The 17255-nt window shown below is 37.7% G+C and overlaps 1 protein-coding gene across 1 annotated transcript in view; it reads right to left on the reverse strand.

The window, feature by feature from the left end:
* Positions 1 to 6819: 6819 nt before the first annotated feature.
* CNTNAP5 (contactin associated protein family member 5) overlaps positions 6820 to 17255 on the reverse strand; it is a 407927-nt gene continuing 397491 nt past the window's right edge. Inside the window, exons 23-24 of the mRNA XM_081943815.1 lie at positions 9719 to 9790; positions 6820 to 7511 (exon numbers count right to left, since the gene is read on the reverse strand). Coding sequence (XP_081799941.1) covers positions 7315 to 7511; positions 9719 to 9790 — 269 coding nt within the window. The 3' untranslated portion in view covers positions 6820 to 7314. The remainder of the gene's footprint in view (positions 7512 to 9718; positions 9791 to 17255) is intronic.

Genomic DNA, 17255 nt, shown 5'->3' on the forward strand with positions numbered 1-17255 from the left:
ATCTTTCTTCTTCTCCCTGTGAAATGAGGAGCCAAGATGGCTCCCCCTCCGTCTTTGTTTTTGTACTTACAAATGAACTCTGCCTTTTGAAACTACCTTTGAAAAAATCTCTGGCATTATATTATTACCCCCCCCCCCCGAAGGACTCCTGGACCTCTCCTGTTATATGGTCTTCCTAGATTTTAATTATTTGATTTCCCCTCTTCTGGTGTGCCTCCGTGCCTTGGAACTGTGATGGAGAACTAACTTTTCACTTTCGGATTTGCCTGCCTCCTTGGATCGGCACAACTGCGCACTCCACTGACGCCATTTCTTTTGTAAAAGATTTATACCATCTCTGAACTCAGATAAATGGGGCCCAAAAAAACACCAACGGGCAAGTCATTCTCAGCTCCTACATCTGCCACCTCCAGCCCAAGTATGCATCAGACAAAAATTACTTCATTGTTACAACAAGAAGGGACTGGAGAGAGCTCAAAAGACTTATCTGTTACCCAAATGTTTCAGGAAATTATGAGGGGTCAAAATGAGTTGAAAAAGGAGGTGCAAGATCTCAAAGAAGAACTCAGAGGTGTACAACACCATATAACAGAAAACAAACAAAGAATTAATGTGTTAGAGGAGGGGTGGCTGAGACAGAAAATGAAGATCTTAAGGATATTATGAGTACAATTTTAGCAGAATATATTCAGAGAGACAAAGAACAGTTGTGGTGGGATATGGATCTGGTTTACAGGATTAATTCAGCATATACTAGAACACATAATGTTCGAAGGGAGGTACATATTAAATTTCTTAGGAGAACCATGAGGGATGAGGTGCTAGGGGCTCAAAGGGGGGGGGACCACTAAAATATAAAGACAAAGAAATTACTATTCTTAAGCAAATTCTCAAAAAAAAAAAATAAGAGAGAAAAGGAGGAAGTACTCCTCCTTATCAAAGAAATTATATAATAAAGGAGTTTGGTTTAGATGGTTATTGCCAGAGGGAATGTTGATCTTTTGGGAGGGAAACAGAATTAGAATTAATACAGTGGGGGAGACAGAAGCCTTCATTAAAAAACACAGCTCTCTCCTAGAGGACGAAAATATGGGAGGTAGTGAAAAGGGTAGTAATGTACAAGATATGAAGGAGGGAGGGGCTGTGGCTCCATCTGGGGACAGGGAGGAGGGAGCAATATCGAAAAGGCTCAGGTCACAAAAATAAATGCATTTGAAATATTATTGTAATTGTTGATATACTAGAAAGTGACAAAAAGAGATGATTGAACACATGGTTGATATAATGTAGAACAAGATTCTGTTTTTGCTTATCTTTTACACGTTGTCTTTAACATTGTAAAAATTGTGAGATTTGGAGGGGTTTCTACCACTAGCATGGGAGCTGCCAAAATTTTCTATGTACCCTTTTATAGCCTACAACATCTGATTAACAATCTTTGCATGCAGACCAATTTCTGCATTCAGGAAAATGACTATTATTTTTTTGCCTAGATCTTTATAATAAAAGCATTAGCAGTTATTTCAGATTTTGGGATTTTACTTTCTATAAAATACCAAAGCTCACAATGAATGTGCTGCTCAAAAAAGAATATCTCAGAATGAAGAAGCCACCCATTCGTGATGTAACAAGTGTGTTTTTCTACTGATAAGCTTATCACTTAGTTTCACGTTGGTAAGCTTTGGAAGAAAAAATCTAGTTCTATCTAGATGCACTCTACAAATGTCCTGAAGTCAAAATTAAGGAATGTGTACACCAGGAAAAATGTATAATTCAATCAGAGCTTTCTCAGTGCCTTGAATATTCTGGTTACATAATGTCATTTATGTTATTTAGATATGTGGGGTCAGCTGATGAATGGCCTATCCCAAAGGCTGAATGTGAAAGTGATATACATTTGCATCTTATCACTGTTTGCTAGGCTTTCACTTAGGAAATACATTAAAGAAAGTTAGGGTGTATGATGATGCCATAACACAAACTCCGCCCCTTATCTGCTTGCATGCAATTTTCTTCACAAGTGAAAAGGGGGTGAAATTTGTGTTCATAATTCGTTCTGCTTGCCACATCCCACCAACAACAACAACCTCATTAAGGTAGTCCTCAACTTAGAACAGTTCATTTAGTGCAGGGGTGTCAAACTCACAACCCATGGGCTGGATGCGTCATGTGCTGGTCACGCCCACCCATTTTAGCAAAGGGGGAAAAAGTCATGATATGTCATGTTGTAACAACATGATACTTTGAGTTTAACACCCCTGATTTAGTGAGTGTATGAAATTACAATGGCACTGAAAAAAAGTGACTTATGACCATTTTTCAAATGACGGTTGCTACATCCCATTGGTCACATGAGCAAAATTCTGACACTTGTCAATGGATCATATTTGGGACAGTGGCAGGGTGCTGGATTACGTTTTGTGATCTTCTGACAAGTAAAGAATCAGAAAGCCAGATTTATTTAACAACCGTGTTACTAACTTAACAACTTCAGTGACTCACTTAACAACTGTTGCAAGAAAGGTCATTAAATGGGGTAACACTCATTTAACAAATGTCTCACTTAGCAACAGAAAGTTTGGGCTCAATTATAGTCGAGGACTACCTGTACATGCAAATGCCCATGGCAAGTAGGAAATGCAACTTTTTAAACTTTTGAGATAAGAGGAAATCCTTGCTGTTTATCCCTTAAATATAATCAGTAGAATGGTTGGGCTGAGATTGGACAAATTTGCTGTTTTGAAAGATAGCTTTAAAAGACAACACAAGAAGTTTGGCAAAATGAGATAAGATATGAAGTTGAATTACTACTCATAGAATTCCTCACTCTTAGCCACAGCTAATTACAATTTAGCAACACCTGGGAGCCACAGGTTCTGCACAGATAGTCTAGAGCAGACCTGAGCATGACCATATTTGGCCCTTTGGCTGATCCTGTGCAGCCTGCAGTATTGGTAGTGGGGGTGGGATCATGGCAGCAGGGGTCAGGGCCATGATAATGGTGTGGCCATAGCAGAGGGCAGATCTGTGGCGGCCCAGTCCCAGTTTCTCATGTGGCCCCTTGGGAAAATCAATTGCTCATCTTTGGTCTAGGTTCCTATCAGTGGAATTAAGCAAGAAGGAGAATTAAATTTTAAAGGCAATAAAAAGGAGGCAGCATTCAGACAGGTTATTCGGGTGAAGATTGTTTGATTGGATTACTCAATTAAGGATGGCAAATTACAGGTTGAAATGCTGCTGACATCACCCAAAATGAAACAACAATCTAGAAAGAGAAAGATCTCTTCATCCTAAAGCATCAAACTGCAGTTGAGAGCTGGATGAGACATCCTCTTTCTAGGTAGAGGGATGCAGTAATAGCAGTGAGTAATTTCACTAGCAAGACAACAAACTCAAGGATTATATATCTGTCTTCAGAGAAGGGATTCTTCATATCTTCCTTGATCACATGTCAAGATAGGATGGGAAATGTTTTAAATCCCACTTCTATACTAGATCTTCATCCAAAAAAAGCAGGTGGGATTCATTTATCTCCCCTACCGGTTTGCCAATGCGAGCACACATGCGCTCTCTCTCACACACGCCTCATCTGCACATGTGCACCACCTTCTGCATATGTGCAGTCCTCGCGCATTACGTCAGGGGGGTGGGGGTGGGCAGAGCCTCCCACAGTCACTGCTATTGGTTCACCCAAACTGAAGAGAACCGGCTGGATATCACCTCTGGATACAGTGTGCCAATGTACTGCATTATATTAGTCATGATTTTTCTATGCTTTGACTCACAACATACCTCATTTGCAACTGATTGAAATACAATTGTCTCTTCCTACAGCTAAGGTCACTTAACACGGGAGGTAGCTGAAGGCACCTTTTCCCTTTTGTCTTCCCTTCTATCACATATTTTCCCCATTCTACTGCAGTCTCCCTGGCTGCTTGCATTTCATAAATTTAATGAACCCAACAGAAGAATCACCTAATGGAACTCAGGGAAGTGTAATTTCTATTGAAGAAAACAGATTTTTGCATCAAAACAAATTACGCTTCAAAACTAAAAAGCAAGAATAAAAGCAGAAGCAACTTTGATGACCAAGAATGATTGAGAATGATCAAAGAATCATCTATGCCATTTTTGCTATTATTATCACTCAATTTCACTAAATTACAGAAGTCCTGTACTTTGAGGAAAGAATTATTATCAATTATTTTCTGAATTGTGAGATCCCCAGAGTTGTTTGCTGAGATGGGCAGCTATAGAATCAATCAAACAAACAGACAAGCAAACAAACAAACAAATAAATTTGACCTGAAAGCATACTTTTTGCTTCATCATCTGTCCTGGGTGGGGGGTGGGAAGGAAACAAAGAAAAAAAAAACCAGAACATCTGAGAGGGACATTGGGGATGTACAATCTGAAAACCCAGGGTTGATGTGGCTTTCCTGCATCTCCAAGCAAGATCCTTCAAGTCCTCAAAATTTAGGGTCCAACTGTAATTTCTAATATACCAGCAAAAACCATTAAATATACTGTAAATAATTGTACTAACAGTCTCACTCGAAACATAGTATAATTAAACCGAAGCTAATATTTGTTCCGGATCAATTCATTCTCTGGCCAAAGGTGATTCTTGGCTGAAAAAGAATAGCAAACTTCTGGCAACAGGGACCATAAGCCAGTCAGAGTCACCTTGTAGAGGAGATGGGAGGCATAAAACATCATATAAAGTCAGTCAGTCAGTCAGTCCTTCATAGAATATTCAAAATGAAATGGATATAAATATGAACCAAAAACCAATCTAGATAGTGATCTAGAATAGTATTTCTCAACCTTGGCAATTTTAAAATGTGTGGATCTCATCTTGGGAATTAAGTTACATGTTATTAAAAGAGACAGGATGGTTTTGATAAAAAATGTATTCTTTAGGAAATTCACATTTTTTTTCCATAGGATATTTGCAGGGAAGCCTAGGCATTTAAACTGTGGGGTTTTTGTTTATATTTATATATCTAGTGCTTGGTGCCACCACTTTTAATGTTTTGCATTCAAATTAGCAACATCACTAAGCCATTTATTCATGTGAGAGATGACACAATGTCCCAATACCCAAGAAGCTGCTAAAGTGCCTGTGAATTGAAGGAGCTAATGCCTCTGCCTCAGCTATTTCTTCATGATCCAGTAAAGATTATTGATTGCATCTAATTTTATGAGATGGAGTTTTGATTGAATGTCCCCCCACCCCTATAATGTGGGAAAGGGATCCTCTTTTCCACAAGAGTATGTTTTCTTTCATAAAAGTGGAGAAGGCTGTTGGAAATTTTTTAATGGATATCTCTCTCTCTCTCTTTGTGAGTGTGCGCGCATTTTTCCCCTTTTTCAATGGGTGGTTTATAATAGACATTATAATAGAGACATTATAACAAAGTCTTTAAATTGGGACAGGAAATCCATAGCCTGCACAAGCCAGAATCTCTGCAACAATCATTGTTGAAAGTAGTGGCAGCATTCATTATTGCAAAATTACACTGACTTAATCAAAACTGCTGCAACATAATATGGGAATTCTCTCTCTGTCTCCCTCTCTCTCTGTGTGTGTATGTGTGTGTGATCATTCAATTAATCATTCTGTTGAAATGGAAAAATTGCCAGGTTGGTACTTATGCAAGTGTCACAAAGCCACACACACCCCTTTCATTTTTTGTGGTTGTTTCTATCATAGGAAATATCATTTCTGGGAGGCGGGGGGTGGGGGATGCTGATTTTACTCAGCTACAAACATCAACAGAAATGTGGAGGAACTGTTTCCCTAGACCAAATACCTTATTTGAAAAATTCTCTCCATTCCAGATGCTACATTAAAAATAAAAAGGAGGGAGGGAGGACACTTTTCAAATCAAAAAGTTCCAGATCAAAATTAATAGGGAAAGAAAAAAAAAAGGTGAACATTTACACATGCGTTTCGGGGAAGGGAGGGAGAGTGATTTTAGCTACAAATGACATGGGGGCTAGTCTTCTGTGTCCCTGAAGTCCCTTAGGCCCTATTTAAATGTAGCTTCATGAAGGGCCTGGAGGCAGGGTGCCTAACCCCTGACACACACTTACATTGAAGGTGGCACAGAGGACCACAGCTTAAGCCTCCTTTCAAGGCCCTTTGGAAGATTTTGCCCAAGAGAGGAACAACATGGAAGAAAGTGCCATTATCCAAGAAACCAAAGGGAAAGGTGATGCTCAGAGGCCAAAACAGAGGTTAAGAATTCATTGGGCAGACTTGAGCCTCTCTGGATTTGCTGAAATCCTGAGCACATGACACATCTCCCACCTCTTTGGCCCTCCTCACAGGGGTCCTCTGGCCCAGTCACAAAGCATCCCTTCAAAGGACAAGAACCAGGTGGCCCTCAGATGAAGAGCACTTACAAATTATTTTGGAATGCCCAAAGGCATCGCTGGTGCTCAAGCCCAATGGAACTGTTTCTAGTCTTCTCATCTTTAGACCAACTCTACTGCAGGCTTGTAATCTCTTCTATCTTGGAGGACATGAGTGATTGAGTGATGCCTCTTAGAAAACTAAGCTATTTCTCAGAGTCTCACAAGTCCATCTTGAGTGCCAGGTGATTCTTGAACCAAACTGACTCTGAATCTAAAGGGGTTATGCAAGGAGGGCAAACACTTGATAGATTTATCCAAGTGGTCTCAGCTCTCTCCAGCCATCCCATTCAGAAAGTAATATGATCTTGCAAACTCCGACCTTGTGTTGGACAAATGTTTCAGTTTGAAGGAAAAGAAGTGATCAGATGGAACATAAATGAAAAAGGCTGTTCTAGATCCTTAGTTTGCAAATTCAGCAGAGCACCACAGACACGAAACAGAATTATGCCAATTTACAGGACAAAGGATTTGGCTCATCTTAAATACATTTTTAGCGAGATAATTTGATCTTATTCTTTCACACTACCTTGTTGCAATAGCTGTAATGCTACATAATTAGCTTGCACGCTTTACCTCTAGTATATATCACTCAGGTCCAACATGAAATGGTCCAGAAAGCAACATCTCAGAAATCCAGAAACTAAATAGTCAACCATGCATGTAATGATGAACTTAGAATACATGGTTGCTTGAGCAGTTAGGTGTTATCTATGGTGACCTTGGATGGAAAACAGAGCAGTTCTGCCTATTTCTTCTGTGTCTATTAGTTCTTTCCAAAGAGTGGGAAAATTCCAAAGTAACAGATGGATTAAAAACACCATCACCACCATCACTACCATCATCATCATCATCATGGAAATGCCAAAGTGTAACAAGGAATGAGGGAGTCTTTTAGATAAAGTATTCTCGTTTGCACTCGCTCACTGGGTTCTGTAAGTCAACCTCAGTCTTAAAAGAACGGTCAAGGTGTTCTGGATACTCTTTTTCCTTTGTCTGGTTGTTCCGATGAGTCTGTTTGTGCCGATAGAGGACTCTGCTCATAATGGCCACAATGCAAAAGATGATGAAGATCACAACTGCAATAACACCTGAGGTGCAAAAGACAAAATGTAAACATAAGGAGAAGTTCAGAATGAGATATGTGGCCTATTCAGCAGAATAGATTTTGTTTTGTTTTGAAGTTCACTGTGGCTGCTTGCTTGTTTGTTTGTTTATTGGATTTATATGCCGTCCTTCTCCCAAAGGACTCAACATAAAAAAAAAACACATATTACAAAAGTTTAAAAAGAAATTAGAGTATTTGAAAACAAACCCAATTAATATAAACAATAACATTTTAAAAATTAGATTAAAATTAACAATTAAATCAATCATTTATTTTATTTTGTTCAGGCCAGGTCGGCTTGCTGGAAAAGCCAACTTTTTAGGGCGCATCAGAAGGACCGGAGGTCGGGGATTATGCGAAGCTCCAGGGGCAGCTCATTCCAGAGGGAAGGCGCTCCCACAGAGAAGGCTCTCCCCCTGGGAGTCACCAGCCGACACTGTCTGGCCGATGGCACCCTGAGGAGGCCAACTCTGTGGGATTGCACTGGACAGTGGGAGGCTACTGGCTACTGCTCAAGTGAATTTTGTCTATAATCATGCAGGTTTGTTATACTTAACCTCAACTTCTTCCTGATCTCAAGAGAGAACCAGCCAAACCTGACTGCACTATATTTCATGTTGAATTACTTCAGGATGCCGATGGCACCCTGAGGAGGCCAACTCTGTGGGATTGCACTGGACAGTGGGAGGCTACTGGCTACTGCTCAAGTGAATTTTGTCTATAATCATGCAGGTTTGTTATACTTAACCTCAACTTCTTCCTGATCTCAAGAGAGAACCAGCCAAACCTGACTGCACTATATTTCATGTTGAATTACTTCAGGAAACATTGTTCATGCAGATATTATTATGCAAGATTTCACTGCTATTTCATTGGTGTCTATTGGTTAGGAAAATGGCAAGCTATTCTGCAGTCCCTCATACTGCTCCTAAATACGCTTTTGAAATGTTGAGGTCTACAGTAGATGGTGAGACATCTGGAGGTAAGGGTAGTATTCATGCAGGAGGTAGGAAAGGAGATCCATTGTGGAAATCTGCTCATATGATGTTAGGAATACCCAATCTCCTCTTCCCAAAGGAAGCCTAAATGAATATACTTTGTTACCAAGTTTCCATGACATCTAAGCACCAATCTGCATTGATAAGAACTCTCAATTATCATAATTGCTATTGAGGGGATTTAAAACATTCATGGTCCTAAGTCAATCTAGCTAAAACTGGGTATTCATTCAATTGGATTGGGATGGTCAACCCTTAATGGATATAGTACTAATTCAATTACTTTCTCTTTGGTACTCTAATTCATGTTACCTAATTGTGAAGTCCAATGGGACATAAAGTTTGAAAATACTTCACTGAATTGTGCAATGAGACAAAGAAGATGAGGGACCCCAAGTAAACTCAGAAAACTGCTCATCTTTCAAAATGCTTTTTGGAACTATACTGTAGAACACAAAACCAAACTAAAATATTTTCTAAAGTTCTGGACACAGTGGCAATAGATACCATTACAAGGCCACCAAATTAGCTGGTGATTAGTTACAATCAGTTTTCAAATAATTTTTATTCTTAATGGTTCTGACTTCCAACCCATCTCTGGAAAAGCAAGCTAAGAATAGGGTTTTGCTTTTCTATGCTCATGATTCTGGTGCTGCTAAAAATAAATTGTGGATGGATAAAGATATCACTGGGACTAGCACATGTAATTGCATATTCCATAGCTTCCAGTAGAATTAAAATAGCAACAAACAAAAGGAAAAAAACCCTATAAAAAACTCAAAAATATTATTCTTCCTCTACTCTACCTACATACAATTTCAAATCAGAAATATTGGACAATTGAGAAAGGTAAGAAAAAGTTATTTTATCAGTTATACCCACTAAAAGGAAATGAGGTTTGAAGAATCTCTAAGGCATATCACCCAACCCTGCAAGCTGCATTGGAATAGCAATAGCACTTAGACTTATATATTGCTTCATAGCCCTCTCTGAGTGGTTTACAGAGTCATCATATTGCCCCCAACAATCTGGGTCCTCATTTTACTGACCCCAAAAGGATGGAAGGCCAAGTCAATTGTGAAACAATCAGGAACGAACTGCTGGCAGACATCAGAATTAGTCTGCAATACTGAATTCTAACCACTGCACCACCACGGCTCTTGATTGCAGAAATATGATTTGCTCAACTTACCTCCAATGAAGGCTGAATCGCTTCTGACAGCATTGCTGAGTGGTTCTTTATCATCAGCCTTCCCAAATGGATCTGTAATTCATAAGAAAAACCAAGGTAATGCTTATATAATTAAGGTGCTGATCTTTTTTTTTCTGGCTGAGACTCATACTTGACCTTTGAGAGATATCCCAAAGGCCAGCCGCCAAAAAGTTGTGGATGCAGCCAAGATAATAAAATAAATATCATTTCATTTCATTGACTCTGACCTTGACAGAAAATTAATACAATTACTCTTCAGCCACGTGTGTGCTAATTTTACCACATTTCATTCAACATTACAATTTGAGGGCAATGTTTGAAAGTGATTTTTTGAGGACCGTTTTAATACATGTATAGTGATTTTTAAAGTAAATATTTACACTTCTTACTATCCTCAAATTGTTGACAGTAAACTCGTCTACAATTTGCTCTCTTTTTTTCCAGCTTTGGTAACATTTCAAGATCCAAAGGTTAGGCCATTTTAACTCAAAAGAAAGAGGATCCTGAATTTAAGATGCCTTCCATTTAAGCAAAGGTTTTTAAAAATTCCAAATCTGCTTTCACTATTACATTCTAAGAATTTAGAGAATTTAAGATGTTATCACTTTAAAATTACATAATTTGGTAAAAAAATCGTCTTCCTTTCAGATACATACTGTATGATTTTCCTCCCTTGTTTTATTTTTATATAAATACAGCACTAATGGAGTGTCAGTCTGTCTGTCTATATATGTGTCAACATTCAAAATTGTCTCCACTGCTTGCCTCTCTGAAGGATAAAGACAGTTTTAGTTTTGGGGAAGAAATGTTATTAAGCAAGGAAGTTTGATTGGACAAAACAAAGGAGAGGAAAGGCCTAGTGTTCTCCCAGTGGAAGCTTCAACCATCCATGGATAAATTTTTATTTGTAAAACTTGCACCAACTCAACATGCATATTTGATTGCCAACTATCTGCTTACTGTTTCATAACTTTAAAGAAAAGTCCTAATTTATAGTAAAGGCCAAGATTTACTCCTGGAGGTAGAAATACTTCTAAAGTTTGATAGGCTCAGAATTATTTGAATAGATCAGCATTAGAAGTTCCAAATTCTAGCATGTCCAATATAGTACCTGGGAGCATCACTGTTTCTACAAACAATTTCCTTCACATCCATTAGACCTTGTGTCCGAACTGGCTATAATATTGCTTTTTGTATTTTTGATTTTTTTTAAAAAGCAAGTAGACATATTACAACACAATCACCTTCTAGCATTTTATTTCCAAACTTCATTCTCTGTATATAACTAACTCACCTTGATGTATTTCTGTTGCACGCACCACTCATTTATTTTTATTCAGTCAACTTCCTTCAACTCCCATGTAGTTTTGACCCTATCTCATTAACCACATGAGTCTTGTACATCCCATTCCAATTTCATTTAACTGGTTATTATGCTTCTCCTGACACATCTGTTACTTGTATATAAAAAAGTGAGCAGAAGCCAATTTTTATAAGTAGCTGTTTGCACTTCATTCAATAATTTTTTTACAATAGCAACATATGTTTTCACTGTCATTTGTACATCTTAAAGTATCTCCATCCATTTTGCCACCTTTACTAAACATCCTTCCAAGATACACAAATGCATCTACTTCTCTAGTTCCTCTCTGTTTAGTTGTAACTTGAAATCATTAATATGATTTAATTACCTTGATCAGTGATGCAATTTTTAGATCCATATTCTCATTGCATCACACCAAGATTCGGTACAAATCATTTGGTTTCTTAGTCACAGTTTGGCATCCTAATACAGTTGCAACAGTTTATTTGTCCATTGCATTTAATAACTTATTTTTTAAATTTACATTTGACCATCTCAAGCACATTCTTCTAGCCCACAGAAGTTGAATGATTTCAATCAAAAGTATAAATAAAATAAATAGCAGCCAAGAACAACAATCAACAACTAGTAATTATTCATAACAGTTAGTAGCATCAAGTAATATGCTCACCCACACCATCAAAATCCCAGGCTTGAGGAAAGAACCAGTTCTTTGAGGCCTTGTAATATACCCACAGGGTTAGGTGGAGTCCAATCTCTGGGAGGATGCTATTACAGAAGGTGGATGCAATGGCAAAATAATTCCCTCTTCATGGGTACCGCCAAACAATATTTCCTGGTTGAGAAAACTTAACCCTAACCCTATATAGTCTTCCCACTAAACTGGGTGAGATGGGTGGAAGCAATTAGGGAGAGACAGTCCAGTAACTAGTCTTTACAAGACTGAAGGACTTTACAATTAATTAGAAGCACTTTGAATTGTACCTGGAAGTCCACTGGCAACAATGCAGCTCACAGAATGGAGGTGTCACATGTGCTAAACAACAGACCCCCACAATTGTCTGTACTTCTGCATTTTGCACCAGATGAGACTTCTGAATATTCTTCAGGGCAGCCCCATTGATATGCAGTGCATTGAACTATTCCAATTAGGACATGAGGAAGGTATAAATGACTGTGAGTACAGTCTTTAGGTATCTATAAACATATACATCCATTTATTAATCAATAAAAAACATGATGCAAGCCTCTCCCTCTCTCTTTCTCTCTTTCTCTCTTTCTTTCTTTCTTTCTTTCTTTCTTTCTTTCTTTCTTTCTTTCTTTCTTTCTTTCTTTCTTTCTCTCTCTCCCTTTCTCCTTCCTTCCATCCATCCGTCCTTCCTTCATTTCACAGCCTTTTATCAATTACCTGTCTGATATATCAAGTTATAGAAGATATCAGCTTATCTTCTATAAAAACTGATGATCTCCAGCTGGCCTGATGGATATTGACATTTTCTGCCCATCATGGTTTGATCAATCAAAGTTTTCACATTTTTAAACAAGTTATAGAATTTGTGAGGTAGGTTACCACCCTTAGTTATACCTATTACCTATTTATTATTCCCCGTTATCAGTAAGGATGGTTTGAACCCAGGTCAAACCGTATGTCACAAGAACAACCAAAGCTTGTTTTAACTAAACCGTGCTCACCTACTGTAATAGTATGCAAGTTAGGATCTTTGATTTGAACAAGCCAACATACTGTTGCATACTGTTGCATCTGGCTTGCATAAAACCCAAAATTTAATTTTATTTAAAACTAAATAAAACAATAGAGTTTATATGTTTATGGTTACATTTAAAATAAATAAAATTTAGATTTGTTTGTTCTCCTTTTTTTCTTTCCCATCACTTAGGAAACTACAGCTGATGACAATTCTTGTAATGCTCCTGGGAGCCACCCAAAAGCCTGAAGCTTCTGATTATATATTTGTAAATTAATAAAACAATATTAGAATTAAGAACTATGACCTTCTGGTTATTTTTAATGTTTATTTTTAATGTAGAGGTAAATTTAAATTTTATATATTGTATTAGAAAATGGCTCTTTTTAAAGCAAGGGAATAACATTAAAAATGGAAGGCAAACTACGTCTCTGCAATGCGATGTATGCATGAAGAGACTGAGCGTTTTTAAACCCAGAGGCATAAGTAGTAAATAGAATTCATTTCAGATTGATAGATGAAAACCCATTGACAGTAAATTCCACTTTGAGTCTCTTTTGCAGTCTGCAGAATCTGGAGATGGAAAAATGTTGACCAGTGCATATTTTCCACTGCAGAGATTCCCCGCTCCCCCCCTAAAAACACACACACACACACACACACACAAAAAAAATCTGGTTGTATTTTGCACAGAAATGAATCAAAACCTTAACTTTTCTATACATGTACCCTTGGTGCTTCACTCTGGAACTTGTCTCATTTCAGTCAAGTGAATTACATAGAAATAATGATGGTAATGCATTTCAAAATATCCCCAAAGGTAATCAGAGCATCCAAAGGTAGCTTGGGACAGTCAGAAAAGGCAAGTTGAAGCATCTAATTTTTGCTGATTCTCCACAATCTTTGGCATTTTTCCACCTGGTGCCTTTATTGATCTGGAAAGCTTCTCAACCATGACTGTAACTTTTTTGTGGATTATCATCTGCCTCAGTGTTTTCTAGGTAGAGTGTATCAGTTTCATTGCAAGTTGCCCAAAATGAAAACTAAGATTCTGAACCTCAGGAGAAAATGATGCTTTTCAAATACAGTGACTGTAGACCTTATTTGCCAGACTTTTAATAAAGTTCATTCAGAAGGAAATACCTCAGTTTTTAACTTGAAATGAGTTTGGGTATTTCACAGACCGTATGTTTATGTTGGTTGTCTAATGTTTTGCTGTTCTTGCTTTGTTGTTTTATTTGTACTGTCTGTACACCGTTGTTTTATTTGTACTGTCTGTACACCGCGGGGAGAGGGGGGCGGTATATAAATTTAATAAAACTCAAAACTCAAACTCAGTTAAATACACATTTGGCAACAAATAGAATTTGCCCAATTAATAGACATGAATGTTAGCTAAAAATGTTAGCAAAGGAATCCACACAAAATATTGAGAATTAATTGCTGTCAAATAGTATATTTGGTATAATATTCTCTGTCTCTCTCTCTCTTTCTCTCTCTCTCTCTCTCTCTCTCTCTCTCTGTGTGTGTGTGTGAGAGAGAGAGAGAGAGAGAGAGAAAGAGAAGAGAAGCGAAGAGAGAGAGAGAGAGAGAGAACAAAGTCAACATGGACTATTTTTAGGTTTGTTTGTTTATACATCTTATATCCTGGTTATTAAAAATTTCATGGGCCCTCAGTTGATAATAGTTGTTAGCATCTATTCTGGAGCATTAACAAATAAGAATAGATTTGCATGGAGAAAGAGCACAAACATCTTTTTACACATCCCTAGAAAAACTACTTAAGGTGCTGCCAATCTGCATTAGTAAGAATTGCTTTTGCAGCTATGACAAGGCAATCTAGTGACTACAAAAGAAAGAGAAAGCACACATAAACTGGAACTCATTCAACACGAGGAGCTTATAATAATTTGTTTCTATTTTTTGTTAACAGATTCTAGTGCTTTCTTCACAATATCTCAGACATAGTGAATGGAATGGAATGGTGATTTGGAAGAAATCCAAACAGTTTTTAGAACAAAAGAAGCAAGGCAATAATGCCGAATTGTAATTAAGTAAGAAAGAAAAACAAAATCATTTCAGGATATACCCTTCCAGTTTATTGGAAGCAGCAAGAGTTTGTTGGGGGTATGTAATTCACTCTTCTTTAAGCTGAAGTAGGTTTTATAATATAGAATGCATTTTGGGGGTGGGACGTGAACATATTATTCTTTTATACAAAATGATTTTTAGCATAATTTATACTAAATTATATTTCATTTTGATGTATGATGGCCACTCACTTTCAATCCAGAAGACTCAGAATAGCTTAAAATAAAATAATATGTATTCAAAACATAAAATAAGGTGGGATAGTGTGGACAAAAACAGCCAAACACACCCATAAAAAGGCAAAAATATGATAGACTGCCACAGCGGCACCACTCCATGCCTGGGAAATCAATATCCTTTGGGGGAAAATGATCTGAAAGCCATCTGTGTTTGTGTACTGTATGTCTATATATGTGCACTTCCAACTTATGGTAATACTAAGCCTAGCTTTACAACATGTTCTCCTTTCCAACATACAAAACACTTAAGATGCCCAAGGGAGCATTTAATTATCACAAGCGGGAAATGAACTGCTTGGATCATCATCAGGGTATAATGTGTCTCTCCTTAACCCTGGAGAAGATAAGAGACAAACATAAAACAACAGCTTCTGCCAGCCTATGCATTTTCTGATTATCTAAGGTGATAAACTTTAAGCAACAAATTCATTCTACCAAGTGATTATTTTAGAAAAAAATATTTTAAAAAATCTCTCTTTCTAAATAATTAGTCAGAACTCCTCAGATGATGAGATACAGACCTGAGACAGGTTTATAGCGATCAGTTTCTTATAGGCTAGGGGTCCCCAACCCCCCTGGCCTTGGCTCAGTACCAGACTGTGACCCATTCAGAACTGAGTCCTGGAATCAGCAGGCGCACACACATGTGCAACTCCACTTGTGCAAGCTTGTGCGAATGGAACTACATATGTGTGCATTTGCCCACTGCTCATGGGGAACCATTTCCTTCCCCCAAGGGTGAAATGCTACCATTTCAGACCAGTTCACCCAAACCGGTAGTAAAATAATGCTACCGGTTCGGGTGAACTGATATTTCTGACGATCAACTGTTACGTGTGATTTATATTAGTTAAAGAGAAGGATTTCCTGATTTCTAGCTAATCTAAGTCATCTGGCACAGTGGATTCCCCCCCCCCCACTGTTTTACTTACATTTGCAGGCGTACTCGATAGCAGGCCCCACCCACCCACCTGGACATCATTATGTCCATTTTTGATGCTCTGCGCATGCGCATGTGCTCACATTTGTGAACCGATAGGGAAGTTAAATAGATTTCATGCCTGCCTCCCCCCCACCAGTCTACAAAGCCCGAAAGGTTGGGGTCCACTGTTGTAGACAAACCAAACTCTTACTTATTAACTTCCTTTTCTACATTTCCATGGAACACCATTCATTCTGCGGCAAGCTTATTTTTGAAAAACAAACAAATAAACAAACAAACCTGATTTCAAATAATCTGGGAATTCAATTAAATATGTTTAATAATTCTTCCACTTGCTCATCAAAAGTATCTTCTTTGTTTTCCATAACTAAACCCTGATGAAACTACAGTGTTACTAAGCAAATACCCTTTGTGCGATGGCAACCTCCAGTGTTTAAACTCTCTTCATGTAGCTTTACTAAGTCAAAAGTACAGATTTCATGGCCTGCTTATATTAGCAAAGAAAAGAACTACAAAGAATATCAAATAACTACAAACAAGATCAAGTTCAATGATAATATTATTGTAGGCAATATATTGGAATAGCATATTATTAATGTTGTTATTTTGTGTGGTTATTGTATACATTATTTAAGAAATACTATGAGTAATATCCAGTTTACATTGCATGCAGCTCACTCCCACTCAGTCCATCTATCCAGATCACAGCAATTGTGTCCAGCGCTCAGCTCAGCTAGCAAAAATATGGCTTGATATCATTTAGTTAAATATCAACAGATATCAAAATGATTAATTGGCAAAAACAGGACAAAGGAAGAGGAAAAACAGAGATGAACAATAGACAAGAGCTAAAAGGACTGTTCACTTAATACCGATGATCTACATTTCCAATATTTATATATCAAGAGCCACATAACTTTCCAGATACATTGGAAACAATGCTGCAGGTAATCAGCATGGCTAATTGCTTATCCCTTTATTTTTTTTATATCACATCACAAATATAGAAAATAGGATACCAGGTCATCCCTCCTCTATTTGTAGAAACAGGGAGATGAATAGGGATGATGTAGTCAACATAATTAAGATACCACAGTGCATCTTATTTGCATATTGCCTAGAAACTCTTGAATACAATAAGTTATAAATCTATAAAACATGTTATATATATACACACACACACACACACACACACACACACACACACACACAC

Source organism: Natrix helvetica (assembly GCF_964273705.1).
Source record: "Natrix helvetica genome assembly, chromosome: 1".
Classification (NCBI taxonomy): Eukaryota; Metazoa; Chordata; class Lepidosauria; order Squamata; family Natricidae; genus Natrix; species Natrix helvetica.